At 42.3% G+C, this 16,308-nt stretch overlaps 1 protein-coding gene across 1 annotated transcript in view; it reads left to right on the forward strand.

The window, feature by feature from the left end:
- LOC137418077 (polycystin-2-like protein 1) overlaps positions 1-16,308 on the forward strand; it is a 133,701-nt gene that overhangs the window by 106,746 nt on the left and 10,647 nt on the right. The window contains 2 exon segments of the mRNA XM_078783327.1: positions 4,086-4,195; positions 14,580-14,697. Of these exon segments, the coding sequence (XP_078639453.1) occupies positions 4,086-4,195; positions 14,580-14,697 (228 nt within the window).

Consider the following 16,308-nt stretch of genomic DNA (forward strand, 5'->3'; position numbering starts at 1 on the left):
GCTCTCTCTCTCTCTCCCTCTCTTCATGTCCTGTTCATTTATTCTTTTATTAGTTGGGTCCAATTATTGTCCCACGACTCCATTGTAAATTTAACATTGCTCTTTCATGAGCCTTTCTCTTGTAAAGAGAGAGAGGGGGTGGGGAAATGGTATGACAGAATGCTCTATAATTTCAAGGACTCACAATCTTTTCAGGGCATTTTCATGAGCATTGTTTGTTCAATTTATATAGTAGTCCTTCTCGCACCGTCATGCACATAAGGCTGTCGAGGCAGTTTCATTGGTTTGAAGGAAAATCCTGATTCTGAATCCTGATGAAAATCCTGGGTCGCCAGTCTGACACAGGATACTCGACAGGCCCACAGTTCCCAGCTAGCTTTGACTCTTTGTACCGACCTCGGAAGGAAGACAGGCCCAGTAAACCCGCCTGGTGTTATTTTTGCACATTAAATAATCGGCCTTATAATTAATAGGTACAAGCTGTTAGGTAAATTCACTTTTTGTGATGCCACTCCATAACTTACTTACTCCATTACTGCGGGCCACAAACTCTGATGCAAAGTGGTGCCCTTTCTCTCTCCTCCCACCCCCCATCTTTTCAAGACTTTTTTTTTCCAGACCCAGATACTACGAAAGTAGAGACAATAAGTGTTTTCTGCATTAATTGTCAAGTCATAATCTAGATATGGAGCAAACGAAACATCTTGAAAACCAAAACAGCACCTGGTGGAGCGCACACCTCCGCCAGGATGAAAAGATCACATTTTGTGAAACTGATAGGCCGGATCTGAATCTGGCTCTTAACCAAAATCGAATCGGCTTGTTCTTATCACCGACCCAACTCGTACATTAGGTTTTGTCATGGCCAGTCCACAAGCTTTTGAAAGATGGTGTTATACATCGTTGTTGGCCCTATATTTCAATGGTGAAGAATCACTTTTAAAATCCTAGTATACAGATCCAGATCTTCACTAAAATATAATTAATTTGTTCTTGTCACACACCCGACCTGTCCACCAGGTGTCTTCCAAATCCTTTCACGTTTTTAAATATTGTGCTATATATTGTTTTTGCCTCATCTCTCAAAGGTAAAGAATCACTTTAAAAAAATTAAAATTCTAGTGTCCGGATCCGGATCTTTACCAAAATTGATTAGATTTATCCTTGTCACACACCCAACCTGTCCAACAAGTTTCATCAGAATCTGCCCATAACTTTTCGAGATATCATGTGCACAGACAAACAGCGGTGAATACATAAATCTTAGTCTACCTTCGGTTGCGGATGTTACAAATTGGTGCTGATACAGTGCCTTCAGATAATATTCACACCCCTTGACTTTTCACATTTTGTTGTGTTACAGGCTGAATTTCAAATGGATTAAATTGAGATTTTTTTGTCACTGGTCTACAAATAATACCCCATAATATCAAAGTGGAATAATTTGTTTTTAAGATTTTTTACAAATAATTCAAAATGAAAAGCTGAAATGTCTTGAGTCAATAAGTTTTCAACCCCTTTTCTATGAACCTCCAAATTGAGCTCAGGTGCATCCAATTTCCTTTGATCATCAAATGACCACTCACATAGTACTACAGAGTTCCTCGACTGAGATGGGAGAACCTGCCGGAAGGACAACAGTCCCTGCTGCGCATTATAAATCTAGGCTTTATGGCAGAGTAGCCAGACGGAAGCCACTCCTGAGAAAACGACACATGACAGCACACGTGGAGTTTGCAAAAATGGATGGGAAATACTCTGAGAGCACGAGGTAAAATATTATGTAGTCTGATGAGACAAAAATTTAACTCTCTGGTCTGAATGCAAAGTGCTATGTCTGGCGGAAACTGAGCACAGCTCATCACCCATCTAACATCATCCATGCTGTGAAGCATGGTGGTGGCAGCATCATGCTATGGGGATACTTTTCAGCAGCAGAGACTGTGAGACTTGTAAAGATAGAGGGAACAATGAATGCAGCCTAATACAGGCAAATTCGTGAGGAGAACCTGCTTTAGAGTGCAAAAGACTTTAGACTGCAGTGAAGATTTACATTCCAACAGGACAATAACCACAAGCATACAGCCAAAGCAACAATGGAATGGCTTCAGACCAATAACATGAAAGTCCTTGATTGGCCCAGCTAAAGCCCATACTTGAATTCCATTGAGAATCTGTGGAAAGACTTGAAAATTGCTGTTCAACTGGTCAAAAACACTCTGCAGCCAACCTGACAGAGGTTGAGCAAATCTGCAATGAAGAATGGGAGAAACTCCCCAAATCCAGATGTGCAAAGCTGATACAGACATATCTAAAAGGACTTGAAGCTGCAATCGCTGCCAACGGTGCTTCTACTGTATTGACTCAGGGGGTTGAATACTTATGTAAATTCGATATTTCTGAATTTCATTTTTAATTATTTTGTAAAAATTTCTAATAATAAAATTCCACTTTGACATTATGGGGTATTATGTGTGAAATAAAATCTCAATTCAATCCATTTTTAATTCAGGCTGTAGCGCAACAAAATGTGAAAAGTGTCAAGGGGTGTCAATACTTTCTGAAGGCACTGTACTTTTTGGACAAAAAACAATTTTGCAGATGAAGCACTTTTTAAAAATTTGATTGGTTTTTATTCACTTTTTTATTCACACTAACTCGAACAGCATTATTTTTTGTCGTTATATTTTCACACTACTTAAATGCATTAATTAAAAATTGGCCTCAACAGTTTGCGGTATCAAATTGTTGTAGCTTATTAATCAGCTGGGCAAAAAAAAAAACACCAGAATGACAAGCAGAGGCCATGGGTTTTAGCCTGCCTTATTTAGGGGTAGTACACTATAATTGCCTGGTTTTAGCCTGATGTTGGGCTAGCGGCTAGGGTGTCAGCTTAGGATCCAAGGATCCTGGGTTCGAATCCCGGTCGATCGCTGAATTAACGCCAGGGGGGTTGACTCAGCCTGTCATCCTTCCGAGGTCGGCAAATTTGAGTACCAGTTCACTGGTAATTCCCTGTGTGTCGTAAAAAGGCGACAAACAGGGTTGGCGGCAGGAAGGGCATCCGGCCGTAAAACATTGCTTCAAAAAGGGGACCAGAAAACAACAACAACCACGGTCCCCGAAAAAGGCCAACCCCCGCTTTGCGGGGGAAAATGGCCTCTAAACGGTGGTTTTTACACTATAATTAATACAGGTAGGAGAAATTATTTAGTGGTTGTGCTGAAAATTAATGGATGGCAAAGATAATTGGGGAGGCATAGTAAAAGTACTGTTGTCATTTTTGGTTGAGGCAATGTTTTTTATTTGCATGATCTAAGGCTCATGGAGGAGCTGATACACAAAACACACACACGAGGTGGATACTTTTAGACTGGGTAGGTCTTCCTTTGTTCCATCTCCTGAAATCCACCCATGTGTGGAGATAGCAGTCAGAAACTAGTTCTGTTCCTCAGAGGTGTTGAGAGTGCTGTGGTGGTGACGCCGTTAAGTTCCGTTGGTTGGGGACGGTTCACGTCATGGATTGGTCCAAGCCCTCACCAATCACAGGGATTCCCTGAATTCGAATGACTGCCGTTTTTGTTGACGTTGTAATTGATTGCGTAGTGATTTGTATGTGGGATGCAAGTCGATGTGGCGGTTGAAGGAGTTTTCACAGGAGTACCAGGCGTCGATAATCTCGCAGTTCACACTTAATTATCCTGTGCCAAGGAAATTGTTCTGATTCCATGAGAAGAACATGTGTTGGTGTGTATGTCTACCCATCTTGTCGCCTTACAGCTTGTTGGTGTTCGGTTAAGTGTTTGGATGTTTGGCTAATATACTTGGCTTCACAATCGTATACTTTTGACACTACATACTTTTGACAGAAATAATGCCATCTATAATATACCATGTGTAGATTTTGAAGTCTGTTTGCATAATTGCATTAATTGATGTTTAGTTTGTTTGCATTAATGTTTGCATAATTACAGTCAATAGAGACGTTATAATAATGAATGCAATATTACTTTTCTCTTTTCAACATTGTATTTTCAAGTTTCATTTTGGATATGTTGTTATAATAGGGCATTTGTGTTTTGCAGGCCCTGCTTAATGTGAAAACAAAGTTCAATCGAAAGAGCAACAAACAAGGTGATTCTAATGCTGAAAATAACGATATAGCCATTGATGTCTGGAAAAGCAACCTCCAGGAGTGAGTATATGAACATTCATAATTGACAAAGTAATTTCCTAATAAACAGTAGGCTAGAAAATAATGCACAAGTACATCTTATGCTGGAAACACATTACACGATATTCAATAACCACAAATTTGTGCATCTTTGTGCTAAATTAATTGTTCTCACCAAATTATTAATCAGGATTATAAACATTCATTCTTTCATCAATACACTCAGAGGTTGAAGAAAATTGTTCCACATGACTTTTGATAAAATAATTGCAATAGATAAACAAGAAAAAGCAATCGGAGATGGCACACCCTCGACAGGACTTGTTTTGTGTGGTGTATTTTGTGCGGCAAATAAATGGAAGGATGTACTAAATAAAAGATTGTTTGCAATTGAAAGGTCTAAATGGTCTAGTTGTAAATGTGTAAAGGTCAAAGGTCTGGAAAGTTGTAAAAGTGAAATGATCTGAAGGTTGAAAATTGGAAAGGTCTGAAAAGGTTTAAATGGGTCAAAATTGTCTAAACTCTAAAGTGTCTAAGGGATCTTAAAATGTCGAAGAGATCTAAAGGGTTGGGATCATCTGAAGGGGTATAAAGGGTCTAAAAACGTCCCAAAAGGGTCTAAAGGTCAAAGGGGTCTGCAGGGTATTGAGGGATCTTAAAAGGTCTGAAAAGTGTGAAGGTCTCAAGGTCTAAGTGTTTAAAGGGTCCAAAAAAAGTCTAAAGGGTAGAAAGAAGACAGTGTAAACGGTCTAAAGGATGTAAAGGCCTGAAGGGTATAATGCGGTTTAAAGTATCTCTAGGTCTAAAAGGTACATTCCAATAGTACGTAATTAATGGGCATAATTAATCGATGTAGTCACAGTCCAACTCATGTTGAAACAGTATGTAATTGATAGACGTATTCACATTTCAATAGTATGTAATTAATAGACATACTCATGTTGCAGTGAAACGTAATTAATAGATGTAATACTCACACTTCATTAGTAAATAATTAATACACGTAGAACTCACATTATGAATGCGTAATTAAGAGACGTATTACTCACATTTGATTAGTACATAATTAATAGATGTGTACTCACATTTGATTAGTATGTAATTAATAGATGTAGGACTCACATTTGATTAGTACATAATTAATATATGTAGTACTCACATTTCATTAGTACATAATTAATAGATGTAGTACTCACATTTGATTCGTACGTAATTACATCCGCCACCAAAGGTGGATGGAGATTATGTTTACCTTCGCAAAAGCGGAAGGTTATGTTTTGATCGCTGTGTATTTATTTGTATGTCTGTGTGTGTGTATGTTAATCGCATAACTCAAAAAGTATTCAACCGAATTGCATGAAATTTGGTGGGATGATTGGTTATTATACGGGACACATTTGATTAGATTTTGGGAAACAGATTTGCTCAAATTCTGACTATTTTTAACTCGATCGTATTTCACTCAAAGTTATGAGCGACTGAAGAAGAAGATGTCCATCCAGGACGTCATCACTATAACGCGATCTCCCGCGATCATTTCAACCTCAAAAAAAATTATAATTGCAGATTTGACAATAGATGAGGCATATTAACAAACGAATGAAACAGATTTGCTCAAATTCTGACTATTTTTAACTCGATCTTATTTCACTCAAAGTTATGCGCGACTGAAGAAGAAGATGTCCATCCAGGACGTCATCACTATAACGCAATCTCCCGCGATCATTTCAACCTCAAAAAAAATTATAATTGCAGATTTGTCAAGAGATGAGGCATATTAACAAACGAATGAAACAGATTTGCTCAAATTCTGACTATTTTTAACTCGATCGTATTTCACTCAAAGTTATGAGCGACTGAAGAAGAGGATGTCCATCCAAGACGTCATCACTATAACGCGATCTCCCGCAATCATTTCAACCTCAAATGAAATTCAAATTGCAGATTTGTCAATCGGGGAGGCATATTAACAGACGAATGAAACAGATTTGCTCAAATTCTGATTTTTAAAAATCGATCGCATTTCACATAAAGTTTCACATCGCATACACTCCCATGCCAAGTACAGAACAGTAGCTGCGGCGAAGGTATGCGCTCTACCGAGTGCCCGGATTCTAGTTTCACCTTTGTCTGTCCGTTTGTCTGTCCGTTTGTGAACAAAATATCTCAAAAAGTTGTGGACGGATTCGGACGAAATTTGGCAAAGATGTAGCGTATGTGACAAGGACGAAATGATTAGATTTTGATGAAGATCAGGATTTGGATCCGGCTACTAGAATTTTTAAGTGATTCTTCACCATTGGGAGATTGGGCCAAAAACGATACACAGCAGGATATCTGAAAAAGTTGTGGACGGATTTGGACGAAACTTGGTGGACCCGTTGGGTGTCTGACAAGGACGATTCTATTCGATTTTGGTGAAGATCTGAATATGTATTCGGATATGAGAATTATTTAATTTTTTAAGTGATTCTTCACCATTGGGAGATGGGGCCAAAAACGATGCATAGCAGGATATCTCAAAAAGTTATGGATGGATTTGAACGAAACTTGGTGGACAGGTTGTGTGTGTGACAAGGAAGAATACATTCAATTTTGGTGAAGATCCGGATCCGGATCCAGCTCGTAGAATTTTTAAAGTGATTCTTCACCATTGAGTGATATGGCCAACCAGGCGGATGTATGTATGCTCTCTACTGTGTGCCGTTCTAGTTAATAGACGTAGTACTCACATTTGCTTAGTACATAATTAATAGACGTCGTACTCACGTACCATTATTATCATGTACCATTATTGTTATCATTATTATTATTATTATTATCATTATCAACACTAGGGCATGCCCGTACTATATATATATCTAAAAGTATATCCCCCCCCCCCCCTCTATTTATATGCAATGGTTTGGTCCAAAGCGAACGGCTTGCGAGTACGGTGACAATCCCCCCCCCCCCCCCCTCTATTTACATGAAATGGTTTGGTCCAAAGCGAACGGCTTGCGAGTACGGTGACAATCCCCCCCCTCTATTTACATGAAATGGTTTGGTCCAAAGCGAACGGCTTGCGAGTACGGTGACAATCCCCCCCCCCTCTATTTACATGAAATGGTTTGGTCCAAAGCTAACGGCTTGCGGAGTTTGGTAAAGAAATCGCCATCGCGTGCACAAACGCGCAGGAAAGCGAATGAATCGCAAATTAGTTTTAATTAGTTTTAAAACATAGTTTAACGCCCGAGCGAGTTTAACGCAATCGCAAATCGCATCGCAAAGCGAAAGAATCGCAAATTAGTTTTAATTAGTTTTAAAACATAGTTTAACGCCAACATAGCGCCAACATAGTTTGCCGACGGGAAATAAATGAATACGCTCTCAAATGTGCCGTCCGAGGCAGAGTCTGTTCGCCACGTTCGGCACACGTGATAGCTCGCTGCTCTCTGATTGGTTGAATCGTTTTTTGGACATAGCTCGGTAACTACTTCTCCGATTAATATGAAACCTTGAAAAGGCACATCCTCGGGTCCCCAGCAATATACCTGGCAAGTTTAAAGTATATCGGACCCGTGGTTGTCGAGAAACAGCGGTCACAGACAAACAAACAAACACACACACAGACACACAGACACACAGACACACACACACACACACAGAGATTGCTGGAATTATAGATAGATTATCATTGTTATTATTACTAGGGCATGCCCGTACTATATATAAGCTAGGACGTGCCCGTACGTGGGTGCCCGTTCCTTGCCAAAAAAAAAAAAAAAAAAAAATTTGTGTAGGGGTGTGTGTGTGTAAACATCCTAGGGCGTGCCCGTACGTGGGTGCAAAAAAACATGCGTGCAAACAACAACAACAAAAAAAAACTTTGAAACCACGTGGCAGTAACGACCACAGAACCCCCCCCCCCTCTATTTACATGAATGGTTTGGTCCATTCGCAACGACCACAGAACCCCCCCCCCCCTCTATTTACATGCAATGGTTTGGTCCAAAGCGAACGGCTTGCAGTGTTTGGTAAAGAAATCGCCATAGCTCGGTAACTACTTCTCCGATTAATATGAAACCTTGAAAAGGCACATCCTCGGGTCCCCAGCAATATACCTGGCAAGTTTAAAGTATATCGGACCGGTAGTTGTCGAGAAACAGCGGTCACAGACAAACATACACACATACACACATACACACATACAAACACACAGAGATTACTGGAATTATAGATAGATTAACATCATTTCCATTATTTTCATTATTATTATCATGATATACCATTATCATTCTCGTTATGTATCATTTATCATTATAATTTCAATAGCATGTAATTGATAATAATAATAATAATAATTCATTTATTTTGTATAGCGCTTTTCCAGAAGCCCAAAGGCGCTTTGACAGAGTGGAAAACATAATGCATAACAATACATGAAAACAACAATTGCAAAAAGACAAGAATCAAGAAAACAAACAGCAGCGATATACGGCATATATATAAGACAAGAATCAAAAAGACAAGACAAGAATCAATAGGGAAATATTTAAAGCAAAAGGAGGGAGAAGGAGAAGAGATAGTCAGGGGTTAAATGCTGTGGGTTGAATGTTGAATGCAGCGTTGAACAGGTGGGTCTTTAGTGATGTTTTGAATGTGGTGAGTGAGGAGGAGTCTCTGATGGTGTGAGGTAGTGAGTTCCAGAGGGTGGGAGCAGCGATGGAGAAGGCCCTGTCCCCCCAGGATCTGAATTTGGTCCGGATGGAGGGGGTCAGGAGGTTGGTACCAGCAGAGCGGAGGTTGCGGGTGGGAGTGTGTCTGGAGAGGAGGTCAGCCAGGTAGGATGGGGCCAGGTTATGGAGGGCTTTGTATGTCAGGAGGAGGATTTTGTACTGGATTCTCTGGGGGATGGGGAGCCAGTGAAGCTTGTAAAGGACGGGGGTGATGTGGTCACGGGTCCGGGAATGAGTGAGTAGACGGGCAGCGGAGTTCTGAATGTATTGGAGTTTATTGGTGATTTTTGAGGGTGAACCATAGAGGAGGCTATTGCAGTAGTCCAGACGGGAGGTGATGAAGGCGTGGATGAGGGTTTCTGCAGCCGTGGAGGAGAGGGATGAGCGGAGACGGGCAATGTTTTTCAGGTGAAAGAAGGCTGACTTTGTGATCTGTTTAGTGTATTTGTCGAAGGAAAGGGTTTGGTCAAAGATGACGCCAAGATTCCGGATGTGAGGGGAGGTGGATACTGGGATACCGTCGATGTTGAGGGCAAAGTTATGGGTGGATTTTGTGAGCGTTTTTGGGCCAATGATGATTATTTCAGATTTATCACAGTTAAGCTTGAGGAAGTTGATTTGAAGCCAGGATTTTATTTCAGTGATGCAGTTTGTCAGGATAGAGTGGGTGTCGGTGGAGACGGACTTGGTGGAGATGAAAAGCTGGATGTCATCGGCGAAGCAGTGGAATTGGAGACCATGACGGCGGATTAAGTGACCGAGCGGGGACAGGTAAAGGATGAAGAGGAGGGGGCCAAGAACTGAACCTTGGGGGACACCTTGGGGGAGGGGAGCAGTGGGGGTTTGCAGTTATTGATGGAGATGAACTGGCATCTGTCAGAGAGGTATGATTTAATCCAAGAGAGGGCAGTGCCGGTGACGTTAAAGGTGGATTCAAGTCGGGTGAGGAGGATAGTGTGATCGATGGTGTCAAAGGCAGCGCTGAGGTCGAGGAGGACGAGAATGTTGAGGTTGCCAGCGTCAGAGGAGAGGAGAAGGTCGTTGGTGATTTTGAGGAGAGCAGTTTCAGTACTGTGGTTGGAGCGGAATCCGGATTGGAATGTTTCATACAAGTTATTGGCAGAGAGATGATGTTTGAGTTGAGTGGCTACAGCGCGTTCCAAAACTTTTGACAGAAAGGGTAGGTTGGAGATGGGTCTGAAGTTGTTTAGGGTGTCAGGGTTTAGACCAGGTTTTTTTAGAATGGGGGTAACAGCAGCAATTTTGAGGGAAGGTGGGACGATGCCTGTAGACAGGGAGGAGTTTATTGTTGCAATGATAAGTGGAGAGAGAGCAGGGAGGGAGGCTTTGACAAAGCTGGAGGGGATGGGGTCAAGAGTGCAGGTGGCAGTTTTCATTCCTATGAGGAGTTCAGAGAGGTCAGTAGGAGAGATTGGGGAGAACCGAGACAGGAGATGGCAGGACAAGGGGGGGCAGGTGGTTGGAGGGGGAGCGGGTGCGGCGGTGGTCAAGCTGTTGTAGATGTTGTCAATTTTGCGTTGGAAGAAAGAGAGGAAGGAGATGCAGTTGTCTACTGTGAATGACTGGGTGGTGGTGTTCAGGGGGCGGAGGAGTTTGTTTATTGTCGAGAAGAGTGCTTTTGGGTTTCCGGAGCCAGAGTGGATAATTTGAGAGTAGTAGGCAGAGCGGGCGCGGGAGAGGGCATCTTTGTAGTGTTGTATGTGGTCCTTGTAGGCTTGGGAGTGAACTGTGAGACCCGTTTTATTGCGGAGTCTTTCAAGTTGGCGAGCACGAGTTTTCATCAGGTGGAGTTCAGGGGTAAACCAGGGAGCAGAATGGGTGAAAGAAACTGTTTTGGTTTTTACAGGCGCAAGCTGGTCAAGGCAGGAGGAGAGAGTGTGGTTGTAGTAGTCAGTGAGGTCGGAAGGGGTGTGGAGGTCAATGAAGGGAGAAGTGGACATTTTTTCAGAGAGGGTGGATGAGAATGAGGTAGGTGAAAGAGCGTTTAGCTTACGGAAGTTGATTGTGCGATAATGCCTTGGTGTTGGGGCGGGGATGTTGATGGTCAGAGTGATGGCTAAGTGGTCAGAGAGGGTGAGGTCGGAGCCATAGAGATGGTGCAAATTTAATCCAGTGGAGCAGACAAGGTCCAAAATGTGACCACGGATATGGGTAGGAAAGTCGACATGTTGAGTGAGGTTAAAGCAGGTGAGTAAATCAGTGAAGTCAGTGGTTATTGTGGAGTCAGTGGAGTCCATGTGGATATTGAAATCACCAAGGAGGAGGATTGAGGGGGAGAGGGAACATAGCTGGGTCAGAAAGTAGGAGAAGTCAGACAGGAATGATGGGTGTGGTTTGGGAGGGCGGTAGACGACAGCCATGACTGACTGCGTGTGACCAGAGAGTTTTAAAGCCAGGTGTTCAAATGATGGAGCAGATGAGATGGAGATGAGGTTGGTCTTGATGTCTTGACGGTGGATAACGGCAATTCCACCACCTCGGCCCTCCGAGCGTGGTTTATTGACGTAGGAATATCCATTGGGTGTGGTGAGGTTGAGTGTGTAGTAGTCCAGAGGTTGTTGCCAGGTTTCGGTGAGACAGAGAAAGTCCAGTTTGTTATCCAGGATGTATTCGTTCAGGATGAGGCATTTATTGTTGAGGGACCGGGTGTTGAACAGGGTGAGCTTGATGTTGTTTTGAACAGCAGGGATGAATTCAGGTGATTTAGCCAGGGTTCGTAGGCAAGAGGTGCGATCGTGTGGGTTGCTGTGACCAGGTGCGCTGGGACGAAGAGTGAGAGTGCGCTGAGCCGACCAGAGGACGGGGATGGAGTGACCTGATTGCAAATAAACAAACTTGCGACCGGAGCCACGGTGAATGTACCTGGGTCGTCGGAGGAGTCCATTTGATTTGATGGCAGAGATGCATGATGGGGTGGAGCGGGTATTGAGCAGAAGAAGCCTTGCGGCGGAGTACTTCAGAGCCATGCCAGGCAGGAGCGAAGGGACGAGTACGAGGCCAAGGTCGAGGAGGCAAAGCGGCAAACGCAGCGGCAAACGCAGCGGCAAACGACTGCAGCCGCTAATCAAGACCACAGCGGCAAACAAGGCCACAAGGCCACCAAGACCACAAGGCCACCGGCAAACAAGGCCACGGCCACAAACAACGGGAGCGGGCCTTTCGATTCCGTATTCCGTACCATCAAAAGCAGATTCCGTTATCCAGCCGGAGAACACGCGGCACGTGCGGGTGTGAAAAGGCAGGACAGGTGTGAGATGTCAGGTCAGAAAAGTAGAAGCAGACCCTGTACATCCATCCAGTCGGAGAAGCGGCGAATATGCAACGCCAGCGTCCTCTCGCAACCGAACCCGGAAGTGATAGACATACTCATGTTCTGTGCAGACAAACAGATAGACAGATAGAGCGACAGATAAACAGACCTAAATGCAACACCCTTTCTTCTGGCGAGGGTAATAGAGCTACTTTTTTTTTTACTACAACGACACTCAGTGGAGAGCAAACCTCCGACAGGTTGAAGAATTCTCGTTTTGTATCCCACTGATAGTCCGGATCTGAATCTGACATGAAGGAAAATCTAATCGGCCTGTTCTTGTCACAAACCCAACTCATTCACCCCAACTCCCCAACTCATTTACCTATAGTTTTGTCATATCACTTAAAGTTCTCAGATCCAGATCCGGATCTTCACCAAAATCTAATCATTTCGTCCTTGTCACATACACAACCGCTCCGCCAAATTTTGTCCGAATCCGTCCACAACCTTTTGAAATATCGTGTTTATAGACAGATTGACAGTGGTGAAAACATAACCTCATACATGGAGAAGGTGGATTCTACTTGTGTTGGGTGATTGAATTTTAATAGGAATGAGATACCGATCGTCATAGTCAAAGAAACGTCATTTTTCTTTTCTCAAATTTTTAGTCATGTAAAATGCTTTGATTGCAAATCATTCTGGTATCCTTACCTCAAAACATAGTTTCCTTACCTAAAGTAGGAACCTTAACCCATAAGCAATTGAATGGTTTCCTGACCGCATGGATCATCAGCGGCCCTGTTCTTCCTCGAGGTTTTGAACCTTTCAGCCCAGAACCTCTCCAAACAGTAAATCCACAACCTCGGTCATGGATCCACATCAGCAAATTACCTACACCAGTAGATCTATAACCTCGGTCATGGATCCACATCAGTAAATTACCTACGTCAGTAGATCCACAACCTCAGTCATGAATCCATGTCAGTAGATCACCTACATCAGTAGATCCACAACCTCGGTCATGGATCCATGTCAGTAGATCACCTACATCAGTAGATCCACAACCTCGGTCATGGATCCATGTCAGCAGATCACCTACATCAGTAGATCCACAACCTCGGTCATGAATCCATGTCAGTAGATCACCTACATCAGTAGATCCACAACCTCGGTCATGGATCCATGTCAGTAGATCACCTACATCAGTAGATCCACAACCTCGGTCATGGATCCATGTCAGTAGATCACCTACATCAGTTGATCCACAACCTCGGTCATGGATCCACATCAGCAAATTACCTACACCAGTAGATCGATAACCTTGGTCATGGATCCACATCAGCAAATTACCTACACCAGTAGATCTATAACCTTGGTCATGGATCCACATCAGTAAATTACCTACGTCAGTAGATCCACAACCTCGGTCATGGATCCACATCAGTAGATCTACAACCTCGGTCATGGATCCATGTCAGTAGATCACCTACATCAGTAGATCTACAACCTCGGTCATGAATCCATGTCAGTAGATCACCTACATCAGTAGATCCACAACCTCGGTCATGGATCCACATCAGCAAATTACCTACACCAGTAGATCTATAACCTCGGTCATGGATCCACATCAGCAAATTACCTACACCAGTAGATCTATAACCTCGGTCATGGATCCACATCAGCAAATTACCTACGTCAGTAGATATATAACCTCGGTCATGGATCCATATCAGTAGATCTACAACCTCGGTCATGGATCCATGTCAGTAGATCACCTACATCAGTAGATCTACAACCTCGGTCATGAATCCATGTCAGTAGATCACCTACATCAGTAGATCCACAACCTTAGTTGCCTCCAGGCAGTTTGTCAACTCATCAATGCAACATCACTGCTCAAACTTTACTCATATAGTTACACGTATGTATTATCATATAGTTACAACTCTCATCACACATTCCATTATATGATAATACATTAAAAACAATGCCTTGTATGCCTTGTGAAAAAGAAAATCATGGCTCTGCTTGAATATCTTTTGAATCCAAAGCACGAACACCTGCATATTTGTCGATTATAACGTTATCCATCTTGCCTCCTCAACTAGGATGAGCTCATATTTCAACAGCGGGTACCTCTAAAGTTATTCCTACTTGATATATAGATTATGACACAACACGTACAGCACATGTTATTTGTATAAGGTATAATTTTATTTATGAGCTACTTATCATTATTAGACAGGGCAATTTATGATGCACTAATATAATTATTTCATCCTTTTTGTAAACAAAATCGATGCTCATGGAACAAGACAAAATGACGCAGCACACACATTTGAGTAAAACTAGCCACCTGATACAAATGTATCTCACATTGAATTCCTGTTCACCTTTTACATCTGATTAGACTTGGGCATTCGGACGAAGAAATTGATTCCAAGTTTAAACAGTTTGACACAGACGGTGATGGATTTCTCAGTTATCAAGAGCAAAACAACATGAAGAAAAACCTTGAAGATGAAAAGGTATGAATGGGTGAAACAGGTATGGTAAAAATTTGTCCGAGCATCTATACACATGTGGTATCGAAGCGGTTAGTAGAGAAATAGGAAAACTCTTGGAAAACCAAAATATTTTTGCTCTCATGCAACTTTTTGCAGCACATGTTCCGAGGTGTTAGTGCAGTCAATAAATCTATCAAAATGGCGAAAATGTGCTTTGTTTTAATTAACAGCATTCCTGAATCTGCAGCCTAGGTGTGAGTGCCTTCTTCGACTTATTGGTTCCAACACCAACCCACTCTTCTTCATGCATCATGTCACACAGGCTGCATTGTCAGAGAGAGAGAGAGAGAGAGAGAGAGATAGAGATAGAGATAGAGATAGAGATAGATAGATAGATATCATTTAAAATATATATATTTAATCTTAACTCGGCTGATGTGCACTGGCCATTAATCTCCATCAAAGTGGTTTATAACGAGTCTGGTGTTGGCTTAGCGGTTAGGGTGCCGGTTTGGGATCCTAGGATCCTGGGTTCGAATCCCGGTCGATCGCTGAATTAATGCCAGGGGTGTTGACTCAGCCTGTCATCCTTCCGAGGTCGGCAAATTGAGTACCAGTTCACTGGTAATTCCCTGTGCGTCGCAAGAGGCGACTAACATGGTTGGTGGCAGGAAGGGCATCCGGCCATAAAACATTGCTTCAAAAAGGGGACCATGGTGCCCTAAAAGGGGTAACCCCTGCTCTGCGGGGAAAATTGGCCTCCAAAGGAGGTTCTAAGGTGGTTTATAACCTCTCATTTAATAACATGCTTGCAACTGAACACAAGTACGCCATCTTGTTTACACTAATTAGATGCATATTATTTGATTCCATAAGACGAGGCAAAAACAATCGGGATGATTGTACTTGATACAGATACAGCAAATTTATAGGTCTTAGGTTTGAATTATTGCATCACTTGCGTAAAATGATACAAATTTCAAAGTGTTTCCTGATAATTAATTTGATTATTATTCAATGGAGATGGCTTCACATTTCCATTGAATTTGAGTTATCCTCCATTGAGTTAGATCAGTTTAAAATAGTGCGCTGCCAACACGTGATTTTCTGTAAATTTGTAATACCAACCAACCAACAATTTCTGATAGTGCAGCAGATAAACACAAAATTTGTGCATTTTATGAGAAAAGCATGAAATTTCTAGCATAGTTAGTGCATACCATAAGGTTTATTTTCAGATGTGGAGGGAAGTCAGATTTGACCTCTGAGAACCGTGAGAGGTCAAATCCAAAATGGCCGCCAGTCCACCGAGTCTAATGTTCAAACGTGCTTAATTTTGGAACCAAATAGTGTAGAAAAACATTATAGGTGTCATTTCCAAATAAATTGGGGATGCCCAGAGGTGAATGATGCTTTCAATGAACTCCTAGGCATGCCAAGTGAGGTCAGTGAAGGCTCAATGTTACTGCTAGAGCGATTTGTGGTGCTGATGTACGATAGAGTGAATGATGCCAGGAAACAGCTCTTCACACAGAAGTGTGGAACTCTAGAGAACATTCCTCCAACCCAGGCAACACTCAAGCAGCACATCAAGCGCACTTGCTACCAGGCCAACTGTTGTAACCAGGCATT

Source organism: Myxine glutinosa, chromosome 8 (genome assembly GCF_964187855.1).
Source record: "Myxine glutinosa chromosome 8, kmMyxGlut1.1, whole genome shotgun sequence".
Taxonomy (NCBI): domain Eukaryota; kingdom Metazoa; phylum Chordata; class Myxini; order Myxiniformes; family Myxinidae; genus Myxine; species Myxine glutinosa.